At 41.5% G+C, this 11,723-nt stretch overlaps 1 protein-coding gene across 2 annotated transcripts in view; it reads right to left on the bottom strand.

The window, feature by feature from the left end:
- The window catches only part of rapgef5a (Rap guanine nucleotide exchange factor (GEF) 5a), a 50,121-nt gene extending 39,041 nt beyond the window's left edge, over positions 1-11,080 (bottom strand). The window contains exons 1-2 of one of the 2 annotated variants that reach the window (XM_071499722.1): positions 10,676-11,080; positions 1,107-1,154 (exon numbers count right to left, since the gene is read on the bottom strand). In XM_071499722.1, coding sequence (XP_071355823.1) covers positions 1,107-1,154; positions 10,676-10,819 — 192 coding nt within the window. In that variant the 5' untranslated portion in view covers positions 10,820-11,080. Of the gene's footprint in view, positions 1-1,106; positions 1,158-10,675 lie in introns of both variants that reach the window. The other variant, XM_071499721.1, reaches the window with a different exon arrangement.
- Positions 11,081-11,723: the final 643 nt, after the last annotated feature.

Consider the following 11,723-nt stretch of genomic DNA (forward strand, 5'->3'; position numbering starts at 1 on the left):
TGTTTGGTGAGAAACACATAATGTAAATACATTGTAACTGTTTGTTTACAAGAAAAACTCAACAGGGTCCTAACCATCCTAACCAGCACATAGCAGTCTATGTAGCACTGTTTTTGACAGACACAGAATTGTAATTTCATCTGTGTGTCTTCCAATGGAAAAGAGGTCTAAGACCTCAGAGCAGATCACTGATCATTTGTGGAACAGCAAGATAATGTGGTTAATGACCTTCAAACAGAGAGTATGGATCCAACCAGGCTCTCACAGCCAGCCCTCAAATTTGACTTCATATCGAGCCTTCAAAGTCATTTTCTTCAGTTATGGGTGTTTGTTGCACATAAAACAAAATTACTTGTCAGGCAATTGGGCCAGATTTTGAATAAACCATAACAAATGATTTACAACTCTCCTTTGTTGGACGTTTTGCAAAATGTCACATGAACTAATATCTACCACAATGGGTTTCTGAATAAATCTGTGGAGGCAAATCAGCCATGCTGTTGCAGAATCATGTAATCATAATTTTGAAGTAGCTGAAAACAAAGGTCAAGAGTCAAGAGGTGGAAGTCGGCACTAACTTAAAATTCAAAACAAAGCACCACTCATTGTCAGCATCATCCAAAGTGATCTCCATAGTTTATTGATTTAACCTGACCTCTGGAAACCTGGCAAAGGGGTAACAACAATGCACAAAACCAAGCAGCATCCAAGCTTCAAATGTTGATTTCTTTCTTTGATAACCTTTTCACTTTTTTGGTTCATCTTTTCAGCAGTGAAAAAAAAACTATGTTCGTGTGAGATATTTAAGCCCTGGGGCAGTTTTCAGAGTGCAGTATTTAATTATTTGCCAAACCACAATATGGTGATGCATGACAAATTAAGGCTCTTGAGTGTGTGAGTTTGAGTGTGTGTGTGTGTGTGTGTGTGTGTGTGCGCGTGTGTGTGTGTGTGTGCAGTTGGAGAGACTAACTTTGAAAAAGCCCAAGGTAACATCACCACTGATATCACTTGTATTGAGGCAAAACAAACACACTTTGACCTCACAGCAAAACTAAAGGGATGACATCACCTGTGAGCATGTGAGTGTGTGTGTTTTTTTTCTTTACCTTGTGTACTGTAGGTCCAGTGCTTGGTCCAGGGATAGTGTCAGGTGACTGCTGTTGAGACAAAATACACACAAGCCGTCAGAGCCAACACACAATGAAACACACACAGTAAACACACTGAACAAACATGACTGAGATGAGAAAGACCAGTTTTACCATTCCAAAAGCATTAGTCAGGTTTTGTTCAAACCCACAGCGGTAACAACCATGGCTCACACACAGACTTTCTGGTTTCATTTATTGGCTTTAATGCGCAGACACTTCTGTCACTGTGAGACACTGGCTACTCATTTTTATGAAGAAGAAAAACAATGGAAAGTGTATGATGACTATCTGACCTAAATAGTTTAACAGTGACACATAGTCACACAAGCACACATCAATATGAAACCTGTGCCATAGTAAACAATAAAGATACATTTATTGGTTCCATTGTTCAACAGTACAATGCCATGAATCCTCCCAATAGGAAACCTATCACAACATTAAAGTGACACAATGACAAATCTCCTCATGGTTTCAACCATCATGCCATTATGTTGCAGCCTTTGCCCTGGGCGTATCCACTTCACCTCTACCTCCACTATCAGCAAAACAAAGCTCTTAATCTGTGTGGATTATTAGGGTGGCAGAGGAAATGACAGCGTTGACACTGTGGTGACAAACTCATCATAAAACAGAATGATAGTAAGTGTTAGATCAAGTAAAGCGTAATAGGTTCTACATGCTGACATCTGTTTTAGTATTTCAATGCAGCGTCATACAGTGTGATGTAATTTAGTAACACCTTGATTTCTCTGCTGCTGAATTAAAACCTTGCCTCAAACGTCTGACCGCCCCATATTTAAACTCACAAGAAGAACAGTTAATGGCAAGATAATAGATCTTAACAGGTCTTATGACTCCTTGTGACTTACCAAAGAATATTTATGAAAAAAAAGGAAAAAAAAGGTTTAGAAGTTTTTCAAACATGTACTGTTCTTATGATATTTATGACCCTTTCTTCACTAGTCCAATATTTACTGTGTCAGACAATTGCAGTGATTAAGATAACACTTCATCTGTTAGTGTCCAGCCCGTGGAAGGAAACTCTACAGTGCCTATAAAAGTATTCACGTCCTTGAAACGTTTTCATGTTTTATTGTTTTACAACACTAACTCACTGGTTTCAAATTTTGAATATTGATCAACAGAAAAAACTCTGATGTAAAATTAAAAAAATGCACTCTCTCTTCTAATGTATCTAAATTAAAGTACAGATATAGAGCACAAATTGACTGTTTGTGTTAATATTTGCCCCCTTTAAACTGACCCACCTAAAGTTGAGTTCACAGTTGCTCACCTGGGTGTGAGTAAGGTGTGACAAGTGATTTTAGGTTAAATCCACCAAACATAGCATTAGTAACATGGCAAAGTCCAAGGGGCTGAATATAGTTTGGATTTGGAAAATACTATTTTCAGTGTATATGGGTGAGGAAACGATCAGATATCTGCTTTGAAAACAGCATAGTGCACCCCTAATAAAGATACAAACTGTAGAGTCGTATTAGGATGATGATCACGTGCAACAGATGAGAACCTCCTGCAATGGGAGTGCAACTGGTCTGTGAGCTCAGTTAGTGAAAAAGGATCACTCATAGAGTTGTGGGTTTGATTCCCTGTGGAAACCTTTACAGAAATCTGAGCCTATACTAGTAATCGCTGCTGCCCCTTGCCTCTCACTGGCTGACGATAACAAACCAGCAGATGATGACAAATAGGGAGACAGAGCGAGATCAAATGATGGGACAAATGAAAAGCACCTAAACAACTGTGGAAGATGGATGTAGATGAAGAAATATAAATGAGTTAGTGTGCAAGAGAAGAAAAGCAGAGAGGAAGGCTGCACAATTCACAACAGTCTATGAATATATGAAAGGGGATATGAGCATGACAGATGGAGAGGGAGAGATATGAGGCGGTGAGAGACATCATTTTAATTGTAATCGAGAAAGAGAGAAAGAGTGAGCAAGACAAAGACGGGGAAGGAGAGAAGTGCTCGGCTGTGGCTTTGAGTCACAAGAAAATGAAATAGAGGGATGATTAGAGAGATAGAGAGCAGTGTGAGCGATCCTCATTAGAGCGATGATACCGTCTGGGATATCTCACACACACACACACACACAGACACACTAGCACACACGCCTTATTCAAAGCGAGTGACTATCATAGCTCACCTACTCTTCATTAAAGGAGCAGCTCAACATTTTGTGAAATATGCTTTCGTTTCTGACAGAGTTTGAGGAGATGATCAACACGGCTCTTACGTTTGTCTGTTAAATATGATGCAACACAGCGGTCCCTACACTACACTGAAATTTCAATCAAATCACTATTTCATGATCGCAAAGTTATCTTACAAATTACACATAAAGCTGTGCCATGTGATCTGTCACAGTATACTGACTAGAATCTAGATCAGTGGTCCCCAAACTAAGGCCCGCAGGCCGGATACGGCCCGCCTCCACATTTGGCCTGGCCCCCTGAACAATACCAGAGACGCATTATGATTTTTTTTCAGTCTGGCAACGCGAATCCTAGACTAGCCCCTGTCAAATAGAACGGAATAATGGCGAAAAGGTTAGGTAAGAGAAAAATTGATTCAGAATGCACGGTATTTAACCTGCAGTGGTGAAACAATTATTTTTTTGTTCAATGCAAAGAAAAGGCTGTTTGTCTCATCTGTCAAGAGGCGGTGGCGGTATTCAAAGAATACAATCTGCGCCGACACTATGAATCCCGTCACAAAGAGTATGATAACTTGCAAGGCCAAATGCGAGCAGACAAACTATTAATATTTGGTTATGTGTGGCTTTCTGGAAAACAATAAATGTTTACGTTGAGGCACCCCTGCGATCGTCACACTTTTTCTGTTACAAACTGACCCCGGCCCCCATCAGAGGGTTATGTGGCCCTCACAGGAAAAAGTTTGGGGACCCCTGATCTAGAATATCAGTCAATTAATTGTTCAGCCAGACAACAGAAAGTAAATCAGAAACTATTTTAAACACACTGAATATCTTTGGATTTGTCAAGACACTATCTTGCATTTCGGGAACTTGCGTTGGTCATTTCTTACTATTAAGACCAAAAATGAATCAAGAAAATAATCAGCAGATTAATCAACAATGAAAATAATCATTGGTTGTAGCCTTGATACTTGCCACAGATAAAGCTGGAGGTGATAGAAATCCCATAAGCACAGTTTTCCCTCCATTAACAATCAAACATTTTCAAAACTACACATTGTCAAAACCTAGCATAATGGCTGCACCGCTGTGGTCAATGTGTGAAACTGAATACATAGTTGAAGACTGTAGTGGAACTGCTGTGAAATCAAGTCATATTTGCATTCAGCCCAGTGTCAGTCGGTTTCAGCTATTTATCTGTTTGCTTCTCTCCTACTCTCTGTGCTCACGTATACAGTATTTTAATACAGCCGTATTCCAAGTAAAGCTGTTCGCCATCTACATGTTGTCAGACCACAGAACAAGTTGAAATAGTGACTGAAACACAGCCCATTAAGACTACATGTTAACCTTCAAACCATTTCCAAGCTGCTGCTCTGCTGCTAAAATCCTGACGCTGTGACCCCGACATTGTCTGACAAAATCACCAAACACATAAGTTAAAGACAAAGACTGTGCTGTTATTTTGGTTGTATTTACTGGTGAAATGTTCGCTTGATGAGAAAGTTAGAAGTGACAGAATATCATATACTGGATCTCACACATCCTTCATCTGGGATCCACAACCGTTTTCAACTGCTGTATTTCATCAAGTGACAGGGGCCTTTATTTACCTCAACTGCAGAAGGTAACAGGTCTTTATTTGAGGCAGACTTGTATTAGAGGCAGGTTCTTATATCTAATTTCCTCTGTGTATGTATAATTGGTCATACCGGTATTTTAGTATAAAGCTTTGTTTTCAGTCGCTTCCTTTTGCTGTGTTAAAGTTACTGCATTATGTGTTGAAGCTCAACACTTTGTGTCACTGTTTCAGATTAAAAGCCCTCTAGCGTTTCAGTGGACAGAAACCCTTTATTTCTTAACAGGTCTTTTATTGCTGTGCTGCAGTAAGTGTATTGTCTCATTTATGGTTGCTGACGTCTCTGTTGTTTACAAGCTAATCGGATCTGCTAGCTTAGCAGTTACTGATGGCTTCTCTCTGCCTCCCGATCTCCTGCTCCCTCATTTCTTGTGTCGGATGTTTAATTATTCCTCTGCCTCCTTTAGCAATAATGATACATGTAATAAAAGTAGTTTATTTGCTGTAATGGAGGTGAGTCTCAGTGTGTTGGAAAGGCTACTCCGTTTCCCTGCAGCTTTCAAAAGGGCTGGAAAAACCAAGGTGGCTAGGTAGACTGTCCACAACAAGAGGCATAGTCCTGAGTCCACGGTTGGCACCTATAGATGGTCCCACCATGTACTAGGCTTATACCTAGTCTTGTTTGAGAAACAGTCTCTAAATCTGGTGACAAATGTGTTACATTGACAACACTACAGGCTGGAAACTCCTCCCTAACAAACATGTTTGCACCCATTAATTTTAAAAGAATGGGTAAACTCCACCTCTGTTACCTGGCATTCGAATGATCAATGGTATGAGTATGATCACTTAGTCACTCACTCACGAACATTTGAGATTATAGGGCTGGCCCTGCTGTTGTGGTCCAGCCAACAAGTACTGTGAAAAACACCCACTCGTACTCCTAGATATCAGTAAAGATGAGGCTTTTTTTCTGTGTTTGTGTGTGAGGACACACAGTGTTTGGACTGGGGGTTAAGTAGAGCACACAGACCAGCCAAGCACATAGACTAAATAAATTGTTTCTGACTCTCACTATCTCTGTCTCGCTCCTTCTTTCTCTCTTTTGTCTTGATCACTGTATCTTATCTCTGCATCTCTTTGTCTCTCTGTCTGGTGAACACAGATCTCTCGAGGGCTCTTTGTTTCTCCACCATCATCATCTCTTCTCGCAAACACAGTCCAGACACTAGCACTAGAGGTGTTTCATCTATACTGGGTCACGCGACGAGAGAGATGTCTGCTGGCCATGTTCCTGTGAGCCTCTTTGTCTGTGCCTCAGTTTCTCACAAGCACACACTCCATCCATCCACACTCCTTTCTCAATCACAGCGTATATGCAGCCCGTTGCTGTCAGTACACCGGAGGCCAAAAGAGAGCGATAGAAGAGAAGAAAGAGAAGAGAAGAAAAGAGAGGAGCAGAGGAATGAGAGCTATAAAGAGAGAGCACATGCTGACACGCTTATCTGTCTGTGTGATGACTTCAAAGTGTATATACAGAGAGAGAGAGAGAGAGAGAGAGAGAGAGAGAGAGAGAGAGGTCATTATCTGCAAGAAATGGATTACTCTCAGATTAGATTGCTGAGCACAGTGAAGAGCTGTAGCACGACATGCTTGGCAAGCCCCCTCACACACGCACACACACACTTCACATTCACACTAAGCTCCTGTCGACTCCTCGATAGATCTGTCATACAAGGATGTCAAAATGGAGACATCAAAGCAGCTACAGCTCAATGGGCACACACACACAAATAGACACACACACACAGACCCAGCTGCAAGCCCCCGCCTATCTGCCAACAAACATGACCTTTGGCTTACCACCAACACTTAGGATCAGTGTCTATATTTATTGATAACACACTCATTTCATTTTCTAATAGAAAACCCAGCATAATGGGATTTGGACTGTTGAAAGTAAAAGAGAAAAAAATTAACTGACAAATTAATCTGCAGATAAATAAACTCATTCATTGTTAGCATCTAAAACCCCACAACTGAATATTTTTGATTTTGATTGACACCTGAAGGATTTTGATTTTAAAATGGTTGTCTTTGAAAATCAATGTGTCCCAATATCTGGATTCTGCCACTCAAGGTTTTTCTTAGACAAGCTTTAATCAAATTGAGTCAATATTATGACTAAATATTATATTCATACATAAAAAACAAAATCAAACTCTCATTTACCTTATTTGTGAATTGATTTTCTAACTTAAAATGTTTGAAAACCAACATAAACATTTTTTAAAGCCAAGGTCAATATTTACTATTTTGAATTAGTTTCTTCCATCATTGTCTTTCAGAAATTATCAACAATTGGTTTTTTTTATTGTATGCATTTTCTTACATTTAAGTAAAGTATATTCCTGATTGGATATACATACTTAAGTTGTTAATGTAGTGCGGTGGTATATTATCATCATACTTCTTACTGTGCTAATCCTTTCAGTCAAATGCAGTGGTTCTAGTCATACTGTGTGTGAATTTATATGGTGAGTGAGTGCGAATGTGTTTGGGTCTCTCGCTTTCCCTTTCATCTTTTTTATCGCAATTTACAATGCAGTTATGGATATGAAATATTGCTGGCAGACATAAAAACACATGATGAGCCACTGCTTTGCTGCATGTATAATGCAGAAATGAGATCATCTTCTGCGGAATATCATCAACTTTCCTCTGAGACCGTGAAATTATAAAGCTCACATTATGATATGTTTGCGCAGACATTTACATACTGTGTTTTTCAGTCTGCGTATTGCAAAGGTGTATTGTATACATGTCTGAGCCTAGGTTTGTGTACAAGGAGGTCTGACTTCTCAACTGGTGGTCACATCATGTGTATATTTTATAATATCCATCCAAATGTCACACTTAAAAAAACTGTAACGTAATTTCCAGTGTGTGGTCTCCCATTAATTAGTAGTAGTTCAAGAAAACGAAGAAGGTGCAACCCCAAACAAAGTAGTATGATTAATATGGAGTGCACCATAATTGTACTTCTCCTATACTTTCAACATGTCTAACTTCCTTTGCTTGCATTAAGAATGTAAACAGAAATCAGCAAAACATATGCACATAAAGAACATGCACACATATTAAACAACCTAGTAGACAATGTGTGCTATGACCAGCTTTTGTTCGGGATGTTCCTCGTGGTTTGAATGTTTTACTGGTCTGGTTTTACTGCTTGGCTAAAGGAACCCTTAAGGCATCAAAATGTACTTGTACTAATCGACTGAGACATCACTGACTATTAAGAAACACGGATTGGTTAAGTGTTTCCTCTTCACTGTTGGCAGCATTATCTTTTAAGGCAGCTTCATGACTCGAGCTTCTACCTGTTATTGGTGGGCAATAATATCAGTCAGCTTGATCTGATAGCATTTGTCTCTCCAGCAAAGCTAGCAGTACTGCAGCGGTAGCTTGAGCCTCTCACTTGCTCTGATAATGTTTCCTCACCATACACATATGTTTGACTTAAAGGTGGAGTATCAAAATCTGACACCTGACAATGCTGCAGTTGGATACAGAAGGACGGAGGAAAACCATCCAGACTTCCCTCATAAACTGTCCACAGGGTGGCTACTGCAAAGACCGTCCATGCAAGTGTTGTAAAAGTTGAAAACTAAGTATAAAGTGTTCCTTTAAGCAGCTCTCTCTGCTGCCACCATACTCTGGCCAATAAAGAACTAATAATTGAATACCAGAGCAAGTCACAACAGAGAAGGACAGGATTTGCAAAGGTGAGGCTGCTGCAGGCTGGAACCAAAAGGCGACAGATGGCTCTGTGCAACACAGCAGCTTCAACTCACTTCATGGGCTGTCGGCAAACATTAAAGAAGCACGTATGAGGTAATGTGAAAAACTGCTTATGTCAGATGTTTGCACTTTCCACTGCTCCAAATATTAGAGCAAAACAATAGCTCATGGTGCTGCATGGATCAAATAAAACAGACAAGATGTGTGCAATGACTTTCCAATCTTGAGTGTTTTTGTAGGACATTGCAAAAACTCTCTGGTAGTTCCTCCCTAACGTCTTTTTAGAAAATTTATCAATGCAAATATGTGTGTCTATCTGTGTGTCAGAGTGTGTGTGTGTGTGTGCGTGTGCCACGTGAAGCATAGCCAACTGCCAGTGTCTAGAGAAAACCAGTCTGCACAGAAGAGCCCATACCTTTACACTACTTACCTACGCCTCATCACACTCACCAACACATGAACAAATGCACTAAGTTAGCTGAAGGGAACAGAGGGAAAACTTGACATTTTTTCTTCATCTACTCAGTGTCCCCTTCTTTCATTACCTGAAGCTCAATCACAGGCAATGAACAAAAACAAAGAAGAAAACAATCCACGATACAATATACAGTTATGTGCTGTGTAAATGAGAGACGGTCTGCTTTTTTAAATGTGATCCATCTCCCGATGTGGTGAGTGTAGCTACATCATTTTGACACATCTGTAATTCTTGCTAGAAACATAATCCAATCATTCATCATTCACTATAATATTCTTGAGTGGACTGTCCTATTCACATATTTTCTTTTGAAATTAATTGTAGGATTTACTATCACTGGTTCGTTTCCATGGGGGAATGTAATCATATCACAGTAATCAGATAGCGGACAGGAAAGCAAAGTGAACTCAATCTGTAGGTCATTAAACATCACTTAAAATAACATGATGTAACATGACATAAACTCTTCATCTACTTGGTCCAAAGTGGCTTTACGCTACAAATGCTGCATATTTTTAGCATTTGGCAGCAGTGGGACTGGAAGTCCTGGCACTCTGTCTGTGGTTCCCACAGAGGCAATCAGGGACACGTTCTCTTCTGGCTGCTGCTGCCAATGATGAAGATGAGCGGAGCTGACACTCTGAGCAGCTATTTGGCTTGTCAGGTGTGTTTGTTCCACATCAGGGCACAGCGTGTCACACACATTTTTGCTGCTTAGTTGACCAATCATCATGAAAAAGAACCAGTGTACCCATAAAATAGATTTCTACAAATCTGTTAGGATTAAGAATGTTGTATATTACAGATTTGAGAGAGGTTTTTCTTATTTACTACATAAAAGAGCTGTTCTAACAGATGAACAAACGAAGTAACAATTTTGATTATCTATTTATTGCTGCGGTTTTCAAATGTGACAACGTACTGCTTTTCTCTGCCATTTTAAATTGGAAACATGAGCATTTTTTTAAACAAGGTATGTGAAGAGCTCACCCTTGGTTCTTCTGATGCACATTTTTCCACATTTTTTTGATGAAGTGACAGACAATCGCAGAAAAAAATGTGTTAATTCTGCAGATGGACGCATATCTGTGTAAATCATGATATATCTGTGTGTATTTCTGAGTGTATGTAAATAGGTTTGTGTGTAACCATATGGGGGGGGGGGGGGGGGTTGCCTTGACTACCGGAGTGTGAAGGTATGGTGTCCAGCAGCAATTCTAGTTATTATGGATGTACCATGCGTACACACACACACACAAGGAGAGAGAGAGAGAGAGAGAGAGAGAGAGAGAGAGAGACTCTGCGACAGTCTTCCTTGTAAAAACACGATGAAAACACCTGAGTCGTGACGGGGTTATGAAACAGCCTCGGAGCTCAGAGCGGCGTCGGGAGAAACCTGACGGCTGGAAACAGATTTTTTTTTTAAACCCACCGCTAACGTTCATCTGACAGGGACCGCGGGTCGGTGTGAAATACTCACGCTCTTCTTCCGCAGGTGCAGCCCGTGCTTCAGCAGCCCCGGGAGGTCCCGCAGCTTCTGGCGCAGCTGAGCCTGGTCCCGCGCGCTCCGGTTCCACCGCAAGCCCGCGAGCAAGCCGTCCTCCGCGGGCTCCGCGTCCTCCATGCTCCCCCGCACCTCCCGCACCTCCCGCTCCTCCTGCCGTCTGTCCTCTGCCCGCTCCTAGTTGTAGCCCCGCGCCTCCTCCCCGGTGTCTGCCGCGTCCTCACGAGGCGCACCGCCGCTCGCGCCTGATCGCCACGTCCCCCCGCCTCGCGCCCCGCATCTGCAGCCAGAGCCCCGCGCGACCCGCTGAGTGTGTTCCCGCAGCACGCGACGCTGCTGCTGCTGCTGCTGCTGCCGCCGCTGCTCCACCCACTGCCAGGTTGATGTGTGTGTGTGTGTGTGTGTGTGTGTGTGTGTGTGTGTGTGTGTGTGTGTGGGTGGGGTGGGGTGGGGGGGGGTCACAGGTGCAAAGAAACATTGCGTCACTTCCACCTTTCTTTCTCTGACCAGGCTGACGGAGGAAAAAAGCGCGGGGTGCGTATTAAAATGTAAAATATCCTGCGTGGTACCGGCGCAGCAGACACGACAGTGAGAGCTTCACCGTTTATTCACGGCACAACTTGCGCATTTTAATACAACGCGAAGGACAAAAGTCTTTGGGTGGAGGGAGAAAAAAGAAACAAGCAGGAGGTGCTCGGTAGGGCTACGTCACCACATTACCTGGTTCAAATTTCCATAGGTAAACAAAGAGCAGTCACAGTGTGTGTGTGTGTGTGTGTGTGTGTGTCTGTGTTACATTTAGAAGCAAGTTTTATTTATATTCAAGTTTCATGTTATGTGTTTGGTCCTGGCATGAAACATGAGAGGAACTCAACCCTGCACAATTATTGCTAATAGTCATCATTTTAAAATCTTCCTCTTCCTTGTGCGTGTTCGCATAACATGCTGGTGAAAGTGTAGGTCTGAAATAGCCCCAGTGTGTTCCTTTAATGTAGAGTCCAACAATAAATTGTCCAGCCAATAT

The sequence above is a fragment of the Trachinotus anak genome, unplaced genomic scaffold (assembly GCF_046630095.1).
Source record: "Trachinotus anak isolate AG129_WGS33_773 ecotype Australia unplaced genomic scaffold, CSIRO_AGI_Tana_v1 ptg000016l, whole genome shotgun sequence".
NCBI lineage: Eukaryota > Metazoa > Chordata > Actinopteri > Carangiformes > Carangidae > Trachinotus > Trachinotus anak.